This window comes from Chlorocebus sabaeus, chromosome 9 (assembly GCF_047675955.1).
Source record: "Chlorocebus sabaeus isolate Y175 chromosome 9, mChlSab1.0.hap1, whole genome shotgun sequence".
Taxonomy (NCBI): domain Eukaryota; kingdom Metazoa; phylum Chordata; class Mammalia; order Primates; family Cercopithecidae; genus Chlorocebus; species Chlorocebus sabaeus.
The window spans coordinates 100,118,493-100,138,492 of record NC_132912.1 but is presented as its reverse complement, the minus strand read 5'-3'; the positions used below and the strand labels follow the sequence as shown (position 1 = coordinate 100,138,492).

Sequence of the window (20,000 nt, the reverse complement as noted above, 5' to 3'; positions counted from 1 at the left end):
TGGCCAACATGGTGAAACCCTATCTCTACTAAAAATACAAAAATTAGCCAGGCATGGTGGTGGGTGCCTATAATCCCAGCTACTCGGGAGGCTGAGGCAGGAGAATCACTTGAACCCGAGCGGGGCGGAGGTTGCAGTGAGCTGAGATCGCGCCACTGCACTCCAGCCTGGGCAACTGAGTGACAGTCTGTCTCAAAAAACAAAAAAAGAAAAATATGAATCATATGGCCTGCCAAGCTTAAAGTACTGGCCCTTTTGCACAAAAAATTGGCTGACTCCTGGTCTAGGGCAGTGGTTCTCAACAAGGAGGGTGATTTTGCTGCCTGTAGGACATTTGGCAATGCCTGGAGACATTTTTGGTTGTTACCGTTGGGGGAAGGGTGCTCTGGCATCTAGTGGATAGAGGTCAGGATGCTGCTAAGCACCCTGCAATGCACAGGACGGCCTCACACAACAAAAAGTACCAGGCCTAAAATTTCCACATTGTCAAGATTGAGAAACCCTGCTCTAGGGCATGGTTTCCTGGTTTCACACATGATCTTGTGAGAATATACAGGAAGTGCTTAGAGAAGAAAGTAAGGCCGGGCACAGTGGCTCATGCCTGTAATCCCAGCACTTTGGGAGGCTGAAGTGGGCGGATCGTGAGGTCAGGAGTTCGAGACCAGCCTAAACAACATGGAGAAACCCCTGAAATGGGCAGATCATGAGGTCAGGAGTTCGAGACCATCCTGGCTAACACGGTGAAATCCCGTCTCTACTAAAAATACAAAAATTAGCTGGGCATGGTGGCACGCGCCTGTAATCCCAGCTACTCGGCAGGCTGTGGCAGTGGCTTACGCCTGTGATCCCAACACTCTGAGAGGCTGAGGCAGAAGGATTGTGTGAGGCCAAGAATTTAAGAACAGCCTGGGCAACATAGCAAGACTCCATCCTTGGTGCAAGCTCTACCTTCCGGGTTCACACCATTCTCCTGCCTCAGCCTCCTGAGTAGCTGGGACTACAGGCGCCCCCCACCACGCCTGGCTAATTTTTTGTATTTTTAGTAGAGACGGGATTTCACCGTGTTAGCCGGGATGGTCTCGATCTCCTGACCTCATGATCCGCCCACCTCGGCCTCCCAAAGTGCTGAGATTGCAGGCGTGAGCCACCGCGCCGGGCTGTTTATGTTTTTGAAAGTGGGCATGTGGCTGGGCACAGTGTTATATACCTGTAATCCCAGCACTTTGGGAGGCTGAGGCACGTGGATCGCTTGAACTTAGGAATTCGAGACCAGTCTGGGCAACGTGGTGAAACCTTGTGTCTACAAAAAGTTAGCTGGGTGTGGTGGCATGCACGCCTGTAGTCCCTGCTACTTGGGAGGCTGAGGTAGGAGGGTCACGTGAGCCTGGGAGGTCAAGGCTGCAGTGAGCCCAGATTGCACCACTGCACTCTAGCCTAGGCCACAAAGTGAGACCCTGTCTCAAAAAAAACACACAGAAAAAGTGGGCATGTGTTTAAAGAAGTATAAAACAGTTATAAGAAACAGAGGCTAGCTGGGCACAGTGGCTCACGCCTGTAATCCCAGCACTTTGGGAGGCTGAGGCGGGCGGATCACAAAGTCAGGAGATCAAGACCATCCTGGGTAACATGGTGAAACCCCGTCTCTACTAAAAATACAAAAAATTAGCCAGGCATGGTGGCAGGCACCTGTAGTCCCAGCTACTCGGGAGGCTAAGGCAGGAAAATGGTGTGAACCTGGGAGGTGGAGCTTGCAGTGAGCCGAAATCGCGCCACTGCACTCCAGCCTGGGCAACAGAGCAAGACTCTGTCTCAAAAAAAAAAAGAAACAGAGGCTATCTCTGGGGGAGTGGGAGTATGAAGAGACGTTTGCTTTCTGTTTATTATAGGTTCATTTTAGTATTTTAGAATGAACAGGTATGATTTAATTTATGGGGATGGGGGGAAGTCACCCATATTCCTGTCCTCATCATTAGGCTTCTGGTTTGGTTTGGTAATAAGGCCATTGGCTAGGAGGGTGCTGGGCTCATACTCTGTCCCTGTGTCACACTGCAGCCATGGACCTGGCTCAGGCAGGCAGCACAGTGGAGTCTAAGATCTACGACACACTCCAGTGGCAGGTAAGGGTCAACTAGGAGAGGGCGTGGGGAGAAGCACACAGGGACACGGGTTGCTGCATGTCACTTTCCTTTATTGTCCCCTCCTTCTCCAGATCTGGACACTCCTGCCTGGATTCTGCACGAGGCCCACGGATGTGGCCACCTCCTTCAAAGGGCTGGCACGGACGCTGGGCACGGCCATCAGCGAGCGTCCAGACCTGAGGGTCACCGTGTGCCAGGCCCTGCGTACCCTCATCACCAAGGGCTGCCAGGCAGGTACGTGTGGGCTGTGGGCGTGGGGGCTGGGGAGGATGACACAGGTCCCTGGCCCTATCCCCTGGCTTGCTACGCTCCTTTCCAAGCAGAGTCACAGAGACTTGCCTCTGGGGCTCATCCTTTGCTGCTTCTGCTGCAGACCCCAGGGGATAGTAGGAGGCTGGAAACCACCCTTCCCTCTTACCTTTACTTCCAGTGTGCTGACAGCTGCTACGGGTTTGTTCAGTTAGTGTCGAAGGCTTTACTCTGTGGCTGCCACTTTGCTGGCTCCCTGGGGTTGGAGCCATTGAGGACCACGGGCCACTGGGGCAGCAGGCTCTCCATGCCCTGGCTCAGCTCCTGCCACAGAGAGCACCAACCTACGGGTTCCAAGTCCTGCCAGCTCCCCTAAGAGAAGGCCTCTGGGCCACAGCCCCAGCAGCCACTGAGGCACAGTCAACTCCTGTGCCTTTAGTGCAAACTTTGGTCCTTTTGCCAGAGGCCGACCGTGTTGAAGTGAGTCGTTTTGCCAAGAACTTTCTGCCGATCCTCTTCAACCTGTATGGGCAGCCCGTGGCAGCCGGGGACACTCCAGCCCCTCGCCGGGCTGTGCTGGAAACCATCAGAACTTACCTCACCATCACTGACACTCAGGTGAGCCATGAGAGGGAGGGAAGGAGGGAGGAGGGTAGCTCTCAGGTGGGCAGTGTCAGAGAGGCAGAGACCCTACCCACCAGGGTTCATGTGGGTCTCTGCGTTCTGGAGCACATACCAGCAGTCGTGGCTTGGGCAGGGCTGGGGGCTGCTGGTGGTGGGGAGGCCGCTCTGGGACTGCTGCCATTGCTGCTTTTTTTCACTCCTCCTCAACGACTCTCTCCTCCTCATTCCGTCGGGGCCTCAAGTTGGTGAACAGTCTCCTGGAAAAAGCTAGTGAGAAGGTGCTCGACCCTGCCAGCTCTGACTTTACCAGGTAACACACTCAGGGCCTCCCACTTGAGCTGGAGCATCCCAGGGAGCTGGAGGGTGCATCTGGCAGAACACGGTGGGTTCCCTCTTGCATTATTTAAGGAAGTCTTGAGGTATTAATTGTCTAGGCTGTGCTGAGAGGCTGTGCTGACTAGTTCCTTCTTCCTGGAGAGACTATTTAGTCTGCTAGGGAGGAACAAGGACCCAGGAGACACATTGCCCAGATTCTGATCCCAGCTCCATCACTTATGGGCTGTGTGACCTTGGACAAATTACTTATCCATTCTGCCTCTAAGGCCTCATCTGTAAAATGGGCATGATAATCGTTCTTGCAACAAGGTTGCTATGAAGATTGAAGGAGTTAGCAAGTGTAAAACACCAGGAACAGTGCCTGGTACGTGATGAATGCTCAATTAGGTGCTAGCTATTATTGTTCATGAGCTCCTTCAAGCCCCTTGTCCTCACCCTGACTTCTCCCACCTCCCCGTACCCAGTAGACATAAGAACACTGGTAGTCTGCGCCCTTCTCCAGCTCCCCACCCCTCTCCTTGGTCTCCTGCCCTGAGCAGATTGTCTGTCCTGGACCTGGTCGTGGCCTTGGCTCCGTGTGCTGACGAAGCTGCCATCAGCAAGCTGTACTCCACCATCCGGCCCTACCTAGAGGTGAGCCTCAGTGGCCAGGAGCCCCACACAGCCACGCTTGGGGGCAGGTGGGTTGTGGGAAGGTGGGGCCTGTTTTCATGTCTTTATCCGTTGCTGCTTCCCAAGATCAGGTCCCTGTCTGCTTTCTCCTGCACTGGCTTCCCTTTGTGTCCTGTGTAGCCCATCTGTCTTGTAGGTCCCAAAGGGACTGAAATGCACAGCAGTGCTTAGGCCTTGCCTGCTGAGTGACTCTTGTAGAACCAAGGCCATGCTTCTTTGCCTGGCTTACTCCCCAGGCCCATCCCAGACCGGCCTGAGCTTCATCCCACCCATTCCACTCTCCTCTACCCCTGCTGCAGCCTCCTTCAGCTGCCTTAAGGCCCCCTGATACAACAGGCCCCGTCTGTGCCTTTGCAGGGTTTAGGTCCTAGGCTTGAAATGCCCTCTGCTGTGGCCAGCAACTCTGCAGATCTCAGCCCACCACTGACCCCCTGAAAGCTGCCCCTACTGCCACAGTTTAGTAGCAGTTACCTAATAGTGTGAGAAGTGCTCTGGGGCAGCACTGCAGGTGGACATGGAAATCCAGGGCCAGGTCACCTCACCTCAGGAAAGGTGTCCGGGGTTGGGGGTTGGGGGAGTGTAGCAGAGAGCTGGCTTGGAGAAGCAAGGAGTTGTCAGTCTTGGAAGGTGAGAGAGGAGTGCTCCAGCTGGAAAGAGCAGCAGGTGTGCAGGCCTTGGCACGTGCCAGGCACCATGAGCTCAGGCTGCTGGAGGGAGTACTGTCTGGAGCTGGGCGAGTGGAGTGGATTGGTGGGCCGCACGGCACACACCCCCAACCCCTGTGCCTTGCCCAGCAGTTAACCACTTGCTGTCCACATTCCACTGGTCCTCTGTCAGGCCACATGAGCCCCCGCGGGGCAGGGCCCGCTTCTGCTCAGAATCCCTCTAGTACTGGGGGATGTTCCATGGATGGCATTGGACGGGGGTGAGCCCCAGGCCTCCCTCACCCGTTCCTGTCTGCCAGAGTAAGGCCCACGGGGTGCAGAAGAAGGCCTATCGAGTGCTAGAGGAGGTGTGTGCCAGTCCTCAGGGCCCCGGGGCCCTCTTCGTGCAGAACCACCTGGAGGACCTGAAGAAGACGCTGCTGGACTCGCTGCGGAGCACCTCCTCGCCCGCCAAGAGGGTGAGGGCTCTAGGGCAACACCAGGAAAGGAGCCACTGTTGAGGCTTGTGGGGTGGAGGTAGCATTGAGGGGTCCTGACTGGTAGCCCCCTGCCCACAGCCCCGTTTGAAGTGCCTTCTACACATCGTGAGGAAGCTCTCAGCTGAGCACGAGGAGTTCATCACTGCCCTCGTCCCAGAGGTGAGTGTGCAGGTGTGTTTTAGAGGGGGGTCCCTGGAATGTAGCTCTTAAGGGCCTCAGGATCCAGGGAGGGCAGTGATGGGGGTCGGGGGACTCGATTCGCTGCCCGGCCGGATGGCTTAGGGAGCAGATGCTGATGGGGCTGTCTTGGCCAGGTGATTCTGTGCACCAAGGAGGTGTCGGTGGGCGCACGGAAGAATGCTTTCGCGCTGCTCGTGGAGATGGGCCATGCTTTCCTAAGGTTTGGCTCGAACCAGGAAGGTGAGGCCCGGGTGATGCGGGCTGGGGGTGGACACTCTGCTTATAGACTGGGTGTGGGGAAGCACCCCTCAAAAAAGGTGGAGAGAGCTCTGTGCCCTGGCCCTGGGCAGGCTGCTCCTCTCTGGCCCTCAGTCCCCCTACCTAATGGGTCCTTCTTGCTTGACCCACATTGGTCTCTGTCCCCAGAGGCCCTGCAGCACTACCTCGTCCTGATCTACCCTGGCCTGGTGGGCGCGGTGACCATGGTCAGCTGCAGCATCCTGGCCCTGACCCACCTCCTTTTCGAGTTTAAAGGTAAATGCTTATTTCTAGAAGGTCTGAGAAGCTCTCGGGGTAGGAAGATGCCCGAAAGGTCAGGATAAGGTGGCTCCTGGAACTGGGAAAAGGTGCCTGGAGGAAGGAAGAAAAGCCGCACCCAGCCCAGCTTGCCTCTCTGTCTCCCTTCCTGCGAGTCTCTTTCTCCCGCCCTTGCGGCTACACCAAGGCACCTTCCTCAGGCCTGTCCCCGTGTGTGACTGTGCAGTCCAGCGGCCCTGCATCCCACTGTCAGAGTAGTTAGGAGGTGGTTAGGGCCGATGCCTGAATTTCAGTCCTAGTCCTGCCTCTTGGCAACCACATGAGACCTAGAACAGCTTGATGAGCCTCATAGTACCTCAGTTTCCTAAACTGGAACTCTAAACTCAGTATATCTAAACTGGAAGCAAGAAATATCACCCACCTCAGGGTGATAAAAGGACCCAAGACCACTCCATGGAGCGTGATTGGAACCATCCTGGACATATGGAAAGGCTCTCAATGTCAGCTTCTACTGACACTTGAGTGGCTGTTTTCCAATGGGGAGGGTTTGGGTCTGGGTGGGGTCCTAGGTCTTAGACAGTGACCCCCCTCCCTGCCATAGGTCTGATGGGGACCAGCACAGTGGAGCAGCTGCTGGAGAACGTGTGCCTGCTTCTGGCCTCCCGCACCCGTGATGTGGTCAAGTCCGCACTGGGCTTCATCAAGGTGGCGGTGACTGTCATGGATATGGCACACCTGGCCAAGCACGTGCAGCTGGTGGTGAGTGTCCCCATTCCCCTTAGCAGGTAGCAGGGTGGCCTCTGAGCTGCTGGCATGGACCCGGCAAGCCTCAAGGCCAGCAAGTTTCAAACTTTCTTTTTGTAGCCAGAAGGTCATTAAGGAGCCCTAAAAGGGACCCATAGGGGAATGCCCATCAGGTGGAGGTGAGCAGGGGGCACACTGCCCAGGTGGCTTCCTTCACCCCAGAGCCCTACATGGAAGGAAACAGGGGCTCTTCAAGGCAGAGACCCCATGGGCAGGGCCGCTCCTCATTTTACAGATGGGGAAACTGAGGTCAGAGATTTTCCAGATTGTGGGACTCATGCTGGGCTCTCCCTTCACAGGACCCCCTCATCTTGCCTTTTTTTTTTTTTTCCCATCTTGCATTTTGACCTTGCTGGTTGGAGGCCATTCCTTTGGGTCCCCTGCTGGGCTGCAGAAGGCTCTGAAGAGCCCCTTGGTATAGGGTCCCTGGCCCTCTCCTGCCCAAGAGAATCCTTGCCCAGGCTGGGACAGGCTTCCAGACAAGCTGTTCTCTGTACCTGCTACCTCAGTTTCCCATGTGCCACTGGCTTGAGTCACAACAGACCTCTAGGTCCCTCTTGCATATTTTCTTTGGGTCTGGCCTTGGGTTCAAGATAGGAAGGGACAGATGAGAATCAGCATGCCCTCCTGCTGCCCTCAAAGCCTGCAGCCTAACTAGGGACTAAGGTGAGGAGAACAGCTAGAGCAGTGATCCATCATGGAGTTACTCAAATTTATAGAAGTCCTGGCTGGTTGCAGTGGCTCACGCCTCTCATCCCACCACTTTGGGAGGCTGAGGCGGGTGGATCACTTGAGTTCAGGAGTTTGAGACCAGCCTGGCCAACATGGTGAAACCCCGTCTCTACTGAAAATACAAAAATTAGCTGGGCGTGTTGGCAGGTGCCTATAATCCCAGCTGTTCGGGAGGCTGAGGCAGGAGAATCGCTTGAACCCAGGAGGTGGAGGTTGCAGTGAGCTGAGATTGCACCATTGCACTTCAGCCTGGGTGACAGAGCAAGACTCTGTCTCAAAAAAAAAGGATTTATAGAAGCCCTTCAAAGAGTGGATGGGGAGGCCAGGAGCAGTGGCTCACACCTGTAACCCTAGCACTTTGGGACGCCAAGACGGGTGGATCACTTGAAGTCAGTAATTTGAGACCAGCCTGGCCAACATGGCGAAGCCCCATCTCTACTAAAAAATACAAAAATTAGCCAGGCAGGGTGGTGCGCACCTGTAGTCCCAGCTATTCATGTGGCTGAGGTGTGAGAATTGCTTGAACCTGGGAGGTGGAGGTTGCAGTGAGCCAAGACCATGTCGTTGCAGTGAGCCAAGACCATGTCATTGGACTCCAGCCAGGGTGACAGAGCAAGACTGTGTCTCAAAAAAAAAAAAAAAAGCTGGGCACAGTGGCTCACGCCTATAATCCCAGTACTTTGGGAGGCTGAGGTGGGCGGATCGCCTGAGGTTGGGAGTTCGAGACCAGCCTGGCCAGCATGGTAAAACCCTATCTGTTACTAAAAATACAAAAATTAGCCAGGTGTGGTAGCAGGCACATGTAATCCCAGCTATTCAGGAAGCTGAGGCAGGAGAATTGCTTGAACCCGGGAGGTGGAGGTTACAGTGAGCTGAGATCATGCCATTGCACTCCAGTCTAGGCAACAGAGCAAGACTCCGTCTCAAAAAAAAGAGTAGACATGGACCCTATCCCCTAGCCCATTTGGGAGTCACTGGAGATAAGATCTGCCACCTGCACATGTAACCCAAACTGGGCCAGATTAAGGCTTAAGAGGAATCCAGCCAGAGCAGAATGTAGTGAGATAGAAGGGACATAGGGGACCAAGAGAAATCTTGGGGTGCTAGGGGCAAAGCAGGAGCCACGGTGTTAGATGAGTCTGGGCTGAACTCCCATCTCTATGGCCATTTAGCAAACACTTTACCCACTGTGCCGCCGTATCCTCTTCTATAAATAGAGGGTGATAGCCTGTATCTCGGGGGTAGTCCAAGGATTCAAGGAGAGGATATATGTCAAGTACCAAGCACTGTTGAAAAGACTAAAGCTCTCATCCTGCGAGGGTGCTCAGGCCTATGTCCTGAAGGAGGGTGCAGAGGAAAGATGGGGCCTGCCTACCCAAGGGAAGCATGACTGGGCCAGGGTGTGGGCCAGGAGCAGGGCCACACTAACCCTCCCCTCAGCTGGGCTTGATTATCCTGCATCCCTGGGCTGGACAGCAGTGAAAGGGGGGCAGCGTGGAAGGCTCGCCTCCCTGAAAGCCCGGTGCTCTGTCTGGCAGATGGAAGCCATTGGGAAGCTTTCAGATGACATGCGGCGGCACTTCCGCATGAAGCTTCGGAACCTCTTCACCAAGTTCATCCGCAAGTTTGGGTCTGTGTACTGAGTGGGGGTGGGGATAGGGCAGGCAAGGAGCCGAGGATTTCCAGTCCTACCAGGGACACTACTTCTGGGTTGTGCTGTCCGGCCAGTGCCTCTCATCAGCCCTTCCTTGCTACCCCCAGATTTGAACTGGTGAAAAGGCTGTTGCCCGAGGAGTACCACAAAGTCCTGGTCAACATCCGGAAAGCTGAGGCCCGGGCCAAGAGGCACCGCGCCCTGAGCCAGGCTGCCACAGAGGAGGAGGAAGAAGAGGAGGAGGAGGAGCCCGCCCAGGGCAAAGGTGACAGGTGAGACCATGTTAGGGCCATGGGACCTCGTGTCTCCCAACCCAAGGACCTGCCCAGGCAATGCCCGCCGACCCCCGCCTCTCCCAGGGGCGCTCTGACTGGGGACTTCTCTGTCTTTAGCATTGAGGAGATTTTGGCTGACTCAGAGGACGAGGAGGACAATGAGGAGGAGGAAAGAAGCCGGGGCAAGGAGCAGCGGAAGCTGGCGCGACAGAGGAGCCAGGCATGGCTGAAGGAGGGTGGTGGGGATGAGCCCCTCAACTTCCTGGATCCCAAGGTGGCCCAGCGAGTCCTGGGTAAGCACAGGGCTGGCCCCTGCACTCAGAAAACAGGCTTGCCATGGTGCCAGGTTCTCAGGTGGTGGGTAGGGCATGGCATCCATGGCAGGCCCATGGACAGGGCTGAGAGGTGCCTGTTTGGGGTCCCTGAGATGGGCTTGTTGGTCATGATGAGGGTGAGTAGCATGGGAATGGCCTTCCACCTCCTCATGCCAAACTGTCCATCCCAGCCACACAGCCAGGGCCAGGCCGGGGCAGGAAGAAGGACCATGGCTTCAAGGTGAGCGCTGATGGCCGGCTGATCATAAGGGAGGAGGTAGACGGCAACAAGACGGAGGAAGAGGAAGGCACCAAAGGTGGGACCCAACGCACTTGTCCATTCATTTATTCACCGTGTTCATTTATGCCTTTGGTGACCTCTTGCTGAGGAAGCATGGGTAAAAACAGACCTAAGAAGCTCTTCTCTCGGCAGCTTCCTCAAACTTTTTGAGTTTCTCAAACTTTTTTTGAGAAACATTAAGAAATCTTTTTATGTTGTAACCGAGCCATTTATACAATACGTATTTAACTCAAAGGAAACTATCAGAAATGGTACTTCCCCTTACTGTGTGTGATGCGCTGTTACTCTCTCCTGTTTTTCTCCTCCTCCTCCCCCCTCCTCCTTTCTCCTTGTCTTCCTTCCTCTTTTTTTTTTTTTTTTTTTAATGCAAACTTGGCTAAGGCCCTGAAGATGATTTAGAGGCAGAAAGAGCCAGAGGCTGAAACCCTCCCAACTTCCCAATCCCAATGCTCATGTTGCCAGGGAGTCCCTCGGGTGTGGCATCTCGGAGCCCTCTTTAGTCTTTCTTGGCACCTCTCCACATGTCCACCCATTAGCTAAGAAACACCTAGGTCTTCAGGAATACACCTGTCTTCCCTTTGTTTGGTTCCCACTGCTGGGAGCTTGGGCCCTTGTCTCACTGCACCTCCTAACTGGAGCCTCACTGCTCCACATACACCCAGCTCACCAGCCACGTGACTGCAGCCACTCAGTCAGCCTCTTCTTAGCTCCATTTCCTTACTTCAGAGTGGATATCATACAATCCTAATACCCACTTTTGCAGGTTGGAATAAATATGAATCGGTGTAACAGGTACAGCGTATGTACTTGGTGTGTATGTACCTGTTATATTTCCGTGTCTAGCGTCTTCTCTGCTCCTCTCTCGCCCCTGTGTACTTTCCAATCTCCTGTCCCCCTTGGTGCCCAGGCATTCCTGAGGCTGTCAGGACCCCTCCCCTCTCTCTGCCTTTCCAAATCCCCTGCTCTTCAGCATTCAGCTCAAAGCCCCTTTTGTAGCCTTTCCTGGGCCCCTCAGCCTATAGGCCTGATTCCCCCAGAACTCCTGCCAAGCCCAGAGGAAACCTAGTCTTCAGCCCTTGGTCATATGCTTTCTTTGGCGATAGAGTCTTGCTCTATCACGCAGGCTGGAGTGCAGTGGCTCGATCTCGAGTCACTGCAGTCTCCAGGTCCTAAGTTCATGCGATTCTCCTGCCTTAGTCTCTCAAGTGTTGGGGACTGCAGGCATACGCCACCATGCCCAGCTAATTTTTGTATTTTTAGTAGTGACGGGGTTTTGTCATGTTGCAAATTGGTCTTGAACTCCTGACCTCAGGTGGTCCTCCCACCTCGGCCTCCCAGAGCGCGGGGATTACAGGTGTGAGCCACTGCACATGGCTGGTCACGTGTTTTCTATTGTCTTTTGGTTGTTGATTGACTTTGAGTTTCTCTTCCCTCCAACTGGTCAGTTTCATACTTTGTATCCCCACACGGAGCCCAGCACATACTGCATGGGACAGAGGTTTCAAACAGGAGAATGAAGCCTTCCTGGCACAGTGGGGGCGTGTATGGGGCTGCGGGAGTGCCTGACTCCCCCGGAAACCTGGGGCTTTCTTCAAATCTCAAACAATGAAGGGTGGGTGAGTGGGGAAAAAAGTTTCAAACAAAGCCATATTCACCTCGAAAGTAGGATCACCACTTCTTTGAGGGGCCATTATACCTAGGGCCTAGGATGGAAAGGGGAAAGGGGCAGTGCTCAGGGATCTCACCTCTTCTAGCAGAAGGATGATATGGGTCTGAGGAAGGCAATTTCCTGGGGCTGGAGTTGGTGCCCCCTCAGCCTGGTGAGCCAGGAGGTGCAGAAGGAAAGGGTAGGTTTGAGGAGCTCCTGCAGCGCTCATGGACCTCTTTTTTGGCTCCAGGTGAAGATGAAGGGATGGCTGACCTAATAGAAGATGTGATCATCAGGAGTGTGAGTAGTTCCTGCGGACGGGGGGCTAGGGCTTCAGACCTAAGCCTGGGCCCCACAGCTTCTCACCCCCACCACACATAGATATTGGACCTGCCCTGTTTCTGGAACGCTCAGTGCCTCCTCGCAGGTGTGCATAGCAGGCAGTCCAGAAGGCTGTGGGTGCCATGCAGGACAGGGTGATGGTTGTCTAGTTAAAGGAGAAAGAAGGCAGAGACCCTTGTCTCTCTAGCGAGGGCATGTGCTATGCAGAGGCAAGGGCAGCAGCTTCCCTGTGTGCTCCTACATGGGGTGGGGGCTTCCACCATGGGGGAGCATGGTTGTGCGCCCAGCACTGTGCTGAGGACCCCACATAGCCTCACGAAGATAGGGACTCCGTCGTCCCTGTGACCAGAGGAGTGTACAGAGGTAAGTAGCCTGCCCAGGGTCACAGGGCTCAGTCTGTGCAAACTAGGAATTTGAACCCTGGTTTTCCAGTCTCCTAAGCCCAGGAATTCAACCTCTTTGCCACCATTACCCATGTTGACCTGGCAGTTGGTAAGATTGGGTGTGTAAGGTGCATTAGTATAGTGCCTGACGTGTTACAGACTTCCCCCACATACCCATTTTCATTGGCATCATATTTGTGAATGTCTGCCCATATGCCTTGCCAAGTGTCCATCGGCCCAGCATGGCCCGAGGAGGAACTTTGTTATTAGAGCATTGTGACAGCGCAGAATTCTGTTTGAAGAGCTGAGTACATATCCAGAGTCCTGGGTCAGAGAGTAGCTGAGGACCTGAGCAGCCTCTGATGCGTGAAGCCCCTCTGGGATGCCCTTGAGGAAAAGCAGTGGGGCTTCTGCTGAAAACCCTCCTGCCCCTCTTTGCCCCCAGGTGACTGCTCCTGTGGGACAGCTTCACCTACTGGGAGTCCTTCCTCTGCTTGGCCCCTCCGAGAGGCCACCCTTGGGCCAGTCTAGTCTCCCTTTCCAGGTGATGGCAGTCGTCTGCCAAACGTGTGTCTCTGGGCCCAGACTGCCTGGCTCAAGTCTTGGTTTCTGTGTACAGTGCTTGCCACTTAGTGATGCCAAGTAAGCCGTCATGACTGATTATTCACTTTTCCTGGAAATCTTTTTTTCAGTCAAAGCCTCCTGGGTTTCTTGAGCGAATCTTCACATGTGGCTTTTCCTGGCTGGAGAGAACCGACCACGGCCTTCTAAGGATGGCCCCCACTGCCCCGGGCAGAGCGGGACTGGGCAGACGCCTTGTCTCCAGGCACCGAGAGGGCCCTAGGGCAGCTGCACTCTGTGGCTGACTCCTGCCACTGAGACCCGTAGAGGGTTTTTTGCATGGCAGTTGCTGAGTTCTAACTCTTTTTTTTTTTTTTCCTTGAGATGAAGTCTCGCTCTTTCGCCCAGGCTAGAGTGTAGTGGTGCAATCTTGGCTCACTGCAACCTCCCCCTCCCAGGTTCAAGTGATTATCCCGCCTCGGCTTCCTGAGTAGCTGGGATTACAGGCGCATGCCACCACGCCTGGCTCATTTTTGTATTTTTAGTGGAGATGGGGTTTTATCATGTTGGTCAGGCTGGTCGCGAACTCCTGATCTCGTGATCCACCCGCCTCAGCCTCCCAAAGTGCTGGGATTACAGGATTGAGCCACCGCACCTGGCCAAGTTCTAACTCTTCTGCCAACCACTGTGGGAGCATGAAGTGCTGGGGTTCAAGTAGCTGCCTCCATTTAAGGCCAGCGGGCTGGGCTGTTGACCAGGTACCAGCTGACCCAAGAGCCAGCTCAGCCATCATCCCCCATGGTGCAGCCAGAGTCAGCTTCCTCCCAGTTCCTGTTTCTCCACTAGGAACCCATTCAGCTGGGCTTCGGCCAGTGGATCTGGTGTTCCCCATCCTCCAGGCACACTGTGTGTGTGCTGCAGCCTGTTCACTCTGCCCAGGCTAATCCCTTTACCTGGCACACCTTTCCCCTGGTTGGCCTCTGAGCCTGCCTCTGGATCCTCTGGGTAGCTGGAGCCCTGGGAATCTGCAGTTTCAAGACGTTTCTGGGGCACAGTGGCACAGACCACAGTGCAGGGACCAGCCCTGCCAGCTGGGGCTGCCTCTGTTTACCTCCCCTCCCTGCACAGCATGCCTCTGCCTGGCCTGATTGTTGATTACTGGGCTCACATCTGGTGAGGTGGGGCTGCTGTCGGGCTCTCCCTCCTTCCCTTGGACTGCCTAACACAGTGCCAGGCGCACAGTAGGTGCTCTGTCACTTCCTGTTGAATATAATTGACAAGTTGACGTGTCTCATGTCCATGCTCATACCTGCTGGGATGGTAGCATTGTTGAGGATCAGTGATGACTGGCTTGAGCAAGGGTCTCCCACCTGCCTGAGAGCCCCTGGAGCACAGGAACTAGATCCTGTGCCCTGTGTCCCTAGGACCTGGCACTTAGTAGGGGATCAATAAGTGAGTGATTAATAGGGAGAGTGGGGTGGGGTTTGTGTGAAGCAAAGAACTGGTAAAGCTGTTCTCTCTGAAGAGGCCAGGGACCTCATTTTCCCCATTAGGAAGGTTGGGTAAGCTGATGTCAGAAGCCCTCTGGGCAATTGCAGGCCTTGGTGGGGCCCAGAGTGGAAAGGCAGAGCAGGAGCAGCTGCCACCAGCCCGGCAGTCTGGACGTGGCCAGAGCTTCTCTCCTGCACTGCTTGGCTTTAAACAGTTCTTTGCCCTCTCTGGGTCTTAGTTTCCCCATCTGTAAGTGAGAGGTGGGGTTCTTAGCAGAGGGCCTCTCCTGCTCAATGCAGGGTACTCTGCTGTTACTGTTGGCATTCCCAAGGGTGGGCACATCCCCTGGTTCACTCACTCCCAATCTATTCCCTCTCTATAGAAAAAGCACCAGAAGCTCAAGCACCAGAAAGAGGCTGAGGAGGATGAGCTGGAGATACCCCCTCAGTACCAAGGTGAGGCTTCCACTCCTCTGTCCTGGGACACATGGATCCCTGTCACCTGCATTAGGGAAGGGAGTCACAGGAAGGGGTGGCAGGGCCATGAGGGTGCACAGCCTGGTTATACTCACTTGGCACCAACAGAGGTTGGCTGATATGACACTCAAGACTGGCCTGGAGTCTAAGGGACCCTGGGGGTGTGGGAGAGCCTGTGGGTTAGGAGATCTGTGCATGGAATCACCAGCCTTCTGAGGAGCTCTGAGCTGAAGTTCCTCTCCACCTGCCCAGGCCTCCCAAGAGGCTTGAGCCTGCCCCTTCTGCGAGCTACTTGCCTCTCTTGGTCACCCTAAGAGCACCAGCCCTGAGTCAGGCTGGATTTAGAGAAGCCACTTGGCTGGTGCTGGGGCTGGGAACTGGGAAGGTTGGTATTGGGTCTGGCCAGAGGATTCCCCTCTATTTCTGTCTCTGGGCCCACCAGCTGTTGCCCTCCTAGAGCAGCTGCTAGAAGTGCCAAGATGGCTTCACCTCTGCTTCCTTCCTCCCAGGGCAGCTGTGCAGGACCCCTGCCCCCAAGCCCTTGCAGCAGAGCCCTTGCTTTGCATCTGGAGGTCCAGGGGCTCCTGTGGGAAGCCTCTGATTCCAGTAGTTGGTGTGTCCTCAGAGCCCTACAGCATCATAACGCAGCTGCACAACCTCATGGCTCTTCCGCCTGTGGTGCCCACCAGCCAGGGCCAGCTCACCTACTGTGCCCTGGGATGGAGTGGTGCTGAGGCAGGAGTACCTGCCAGTCGATGAGGCACAGACATGGGGTCAGGGCTGCTTGTCCAACCTCTGCTTAGCTGTGTGACCTTGGCCTGGTTACACTGTCTGTCTCTGAGCTTCTAGTTTCTCATCTGCAAAAACATGGGGGATGGGGGAGTTCGTGTTGGTCATCTCAGAGTCCCCCTGAGCTGACATTGTAGGATTCCATCCACAACTCGTTGAGTGTTGAAGTCCAGGCTGGAGAATACAGCTGACCTTGGGCAAGAATCCTGATCTCTCTAAGCCACAGTGTTCACATCTGTACAATGGGTTAAATAGCTGTCCTTCTATCTCAGTGTTTGTGTGAAATCCAAATGAGATAAGAGGGGAAAGCCTAAAATGTCTTCTCTTACAGCTGAGGTTAAGAGGCTTGCCTGAGGTTGGAGCTGTAAGTGGCAGAGCTGGGAGTTCAGCCTGGCTGACTGGCTGAATTCTGTCTGACTTTGGAGAATATGGGTTATTTTTTGTTAGTGTTAGTGGAGAATATATGTGTTCCCAGAGGTCTCTGGTAAGCTGTAAGGATTCTGGGTCAGTCTGAGGAGCCCAGTGATCTAACTGTCAAATCACCAGATAGTCCCTCCTCGAGGAAGGTCTTTGTCCTGGTTTAATAGAGGACAGAGCCAAGTTCCTGGTCTTCACTCATCTGCTCCCTGGCAGCTTGCTCAGAGAGGGTGCCCATTGCCTTCTAGGAGGAGGCTACCCTGGCTTTGCCTGACTCATGGTCCTGTGTTCTCCCTATAGCTGGAGGCTCAGGCATTCATCGCCCTGTGGCCAAGAAGGCTATGCCTGGGGCCGAATACAAGGCCAAGGTAAGCGCTGCATGTAAGGCATGGGGTCTCCTGGCACTGGACGGGTGCCAGGGAGGGGCAAGGAGGAGCTGTGCCCATCACTGTCTTGAGAGGCACCTTGCTGGAACTCAGCTGAGGCCAGGAAAGAAGAAGGGGTATACCAAGGCCTTGTGGCATCTGAAATGGAGGACCTTGTTGAATGGCCTTCCAAGGATACAGGAGCTCTTTGGCACCACCTAAGGCAGAGGATGAAGGGAGGTTATGGGGCCTGTCAAATCTGGGGCAGGGACAGAAGGGGAACCCCACACTCCTAGCTGACTCTGTTTCTCTCCTGGGTAAGCAGAAAGCAAAAGGTGATGTGAAGAAGAAAGGCCGACCAGATCCCTATGCCTACATCCCCCTCAACAGAAGCAAGCTCAACCGCAGGTATGGTGCTGTGCCAGGCTGGCAGCTGGAGGATGGGAGGGGACGAGGGAGCAGAGTGCTCTAAAGAAGGGAAGGCCTTATTAAACTCTCAACTCAATTTGAGTCTCTTCTAGCTTTTTTTTTTTTTAACATGCACCTACATCGTGTAGCTGGTACCTACCTATATTATTGACTTGAACTGCTGCTTTATTTATTTTTTTTTTTTGAGACAGTCTTGCTTTCTCACCAGGCTGGAGTGCAATGGTGCAATCTTGGCTCACTATAACCTCTGCCTCCCGGGTTCAAGCTAGTCTCCTGCCTCAGCCTCCCGAGTAGCTGGGACCACAGGCGCGCACCACCATGCCCAGCTAATTTTTGTATTTTTAGTAGAGACAGGGTTTCACCATGTTGACTGGGATGGTCTTGATCTCTTGACCTTGTGATCCTCACGCCTCAGCCTCCCAAAGTGCTGGGATTACAGGCGTGAGCCACTGCACCCGGCCCTGAACTGCTTCTTTAAACATGATATTATGTCATACAGATGTTTTCTGGTATATACATACTCTACATAGTCATCATTTTTAATAGCTTTGTATAATTTGCTTTTCTAATCCCTTTATTGGTGGAAAATTAGAGTTGTTTCCGACTTTGGCCCTTAAATTGGGTTATGTGTAGGACTGCTTTGGAAACTAATGTTACTAGGGAAATGGTGTTCTAAAGTTCTAGCTTCTGCAGATTGTAAGTTACCTTTCAATAGAGGGATGGGTGGGCAGAGGGAGCTTTGACCTTCTCTGGATGTACATTAGAGGAAGAATGGCAGTGAGGCCTGTTTCCAGGGGGATAATTGTGCCAAAGTGGAATGTCCCGGTCGGGACATGAGCTGTGTAGAAGTTGGAACCACGCATGGTCTGCCCAGTTCATGTGCTGGCCACCACCTGGAGGCCCACTTCTCATCCCTGCTGGCGCTGGGGGTGAGCCATCATTTGGCATCAGGAGGGGGCCTCCTATTCTCAGCCAGTTGTGACCCTTCTGTTCCTTGGCCCTGCAGGAAGAAGATGAAGCTGCAGGGACAGTTCAAAGGCCTGGTGAAGGCTGCCCGGCGAGGTTCCCAGGTGGGACACAAAAACCGCAGAAAGGATCGTCGGCCCTGAGGCCCAGGGCCGCCCCGTGATCCAGCCTGAGGCCCTTTCAGCCCCCAGGCTACCTTGCCACCAGCTCCAGGTACTCAAGAGTCTGGCAGAGGCTGGACTCAGGATGACTTGGAACTAGGGCTTGGCTCTCAGAAGTCCTGGATTTTGGAAACTCCAAATAGAATCACCCTTCAGAGACATCCCTGGTGCCTGGAGATGGGAATGTGGCCTCAGTGCCTCTGAGTAGGTGCCATGGGGCACCTTTGCTTTCTGCCCAGAGTGGCCACGAGCACCAGAGCAGATGATCTCTATTTCCGCCAGCTGCTTGTACCCACGTGGCATCCTGGCTGTGGTCTGGGTGTGTGAGATTTATTGTGACCAGATGTAGAATAAATGTCTCATCCTGCATTTTTTTTTCTAGAAACTGTTTCATAATCTGCCCCCTCCAGGGGTAAGAACAGTGTCCAGTTGTTGGCAGCAGTGGCCTGACCTCTTCCTGTCTAACTCCTTACATCCAGTCCAGGGCATATCATAATGCTTTGCCCATAGGACAGGCTTTGGAACTTGCCAGGAAGCACCCACCTGTGTCAGGAGGGGCAGCAAATGCCCCAGGGCTGGTGTTGGGAGCTGCAGTTCAGCACTAGGGACTGCCCCTGCTGCCCTGGTCACAAGTCTCTCCAGCATCTTTGTTCATTGATTCAACAAAGTGTTTGCTGAGCCCCTCCAAGTGGGCTCAGCATAGCCTGGTTCATTCACCTCCCTGTTTTCCCACATTCTTTTTTTCCCAGACAAGGGGATTTGTGCGATGTGATTCACTGGTCCAGCTTTGTTGGTCTGGAGCAGAGAAGGACATGGCACAGAGGTCCTGAGGTCACTGTCCTGTCAGTCCAGGTCCCCTCGTGTGGATACGATCCCACAGGCAGCCAGAAGCAAAGAATCGCAGCACTGTTCCCACACCCCAATATGAGGAGTGTGCTTTGCCACCTGACTGGTATATTCTTCCCATCTCAGATCCCCCGAGTGTGAGGCGAGCACATACACATATTCCCCGTTTCCATTCTAGTTTAAGGCACTTGGCTCTGATAATGGTCCCAGGAGGCCCTGTGCACTTCCTGGCAGCCTGTCCCACCATACTCTTCCACTCATTCTCTAAGGAGACCCAAGTCTTGACTGAGTCCAGCGCTACCCAAATTAGGGCATTTCCTCCCGATGATTTGGGGCTAGGAAAAGCTAAGAGGAACCACACTTGGCCCAGAGGTGGCACTGTTTACATGCCTTGTTCACAGAAATCTAGAATTAAAGAGCAAGCAAGAAAGGTGGTCAGGAGTGGCTACCAGAGATTTGCAGAGGGGATCTAACCATACTCCCCATTGTTACACTTCTGGACACAAGTTGGGTTGAGGTAAGCCAAGCCCAGTCCTTTCCTGTTTCCTTTCTCAGGAAATGTGACCATGTGCACTGGGAAGCTTCGTGTAAAGTAGATACGGGTATGAGCCAATTGCCCAGCATTGGTGTGTTTTTTTGTCTGTTTGTTTGTTTGTTTTGATGGAGTCTTGCCCTGTCACCCAGGCTGGAATGCAATAGCCGATCTCAGCTTACTGCAACTTCTGCCTCCCAGGTTCAAACAATTCTTCTGCCTCAGCCGCCTGAGTAGCTGAGACAGGTGCTCACCACCACGGCCTAATTTTTGTATTTCTAGTAGAGACAGGGTTTTACCATGTTGGTCAGGCTGGTCTCGAACTCCTGACCTTGTGATCCGCCCGCCTTGGCCTCCCAAAGTGCTGAGATTACAGGCATGAGCCACTGTGCCCGGCTTACTGGTTTTTTTTTTTTGTTTTTTGTTTTTAATAAAGGCCAGGCACAGTGGCTCACACCTGCAATCCCAGCACTTTGGGAGGCCGAGGCGGGTGGATCACCTGACCAACAAGGAGAAACACTCTCTCCACTAAAAATACAAAATTAGCCAGGTGTGGTGGTGGGTGCCTGTAATCCCAGCTACTCGGGAGGCTGAGGCAGGAGAATCGCTTGAACCCAGGAGGCAGGGGTTGCAG

General features: G+C 54.1%; 1 protein-coding gene across 2 annotated transcripts in view; it reads left to right on the top strand.

Annotated features, from left to right (window-relative positions):
* The window catches only part of RRP12 (ribosomal RNA processing 12 homolog), a 43,258-nt gene extending 24,901 nt beyond the window's left edge, over window positions 1–18,357 (top strand). For both annotated transcript variants that reach the window (XM_038009391.2, XM_073019224.1), the window contains exons 16-34: window positions 2,053–2,117; window positions 2,210–2,372; window positions 2,851–3,005; window positions 3,254–3,321; window positions 3,887–3,980; window positions 4,984–5,142; window positions 5,242–5,322; window positions 5,478–5,583; window positions 5,770–5,877; window positions 6,482–6,639; window positions 8,955–9,046; window positions 9,178–9,342; window positions 9,463–9,638; window positions 9,851–9,976; window positions 11,859–11,908; window positions 14,768–14,840; window positions 16,368–16,435; window positions 16,758–16,840; window positions 17,868–18,357. In XM_038009391.2, coding sequence (XP_037865319.1) covers window positions 2,053–2,117; window positions 2,210–2,372; window positions 2,851–3,005; window positions 3,254–3,321; window positions 3,887–3,980; window positions 4,984–5,142; window positions 5,242–5,322; window positions 5,478–5,583; window positions 5,770–5,877; window positions 6,482–6,639; window positions 8,955–9,046; window positions 9,178–9,342; window positions 9,463–9,638; window positions 9,851–9,976; window positions 11,859–11,908; window positions 14,768–14,840; window positions 16,368–16,435; window positions 16,758–16,840; window positions 17,868–17,970 — 2,093 coding nt within the window. In that variant the 3' untranslated portion in view covers window positions 17,971–18,357. The remainder of the gene's footprint in view (window positions 1–2,052; window positions 2,118–2,209; window positions 2,373–2,850; window positions 3,006–3,253; window positions 3,322–3,886; window positions 3,981–4,983; window positions 5,143–5,241; window positions 5,323–5,477; window positions 5,584–5,769; window positions 5,878–6,481; window positions 6,640–8,954; window positions 9,047–9,177; window positions 9,343–9,462; window positions 9,639–9,850; window positions 9,977–11,858; window positions 11,909–14,767; window positions 14,841–16,367; window positions 16,436–16,757; window positions 16,841–17,867) is intronic.
* Window positions 18,358–20,000: the final 1,643 nt, after the last annotated feature.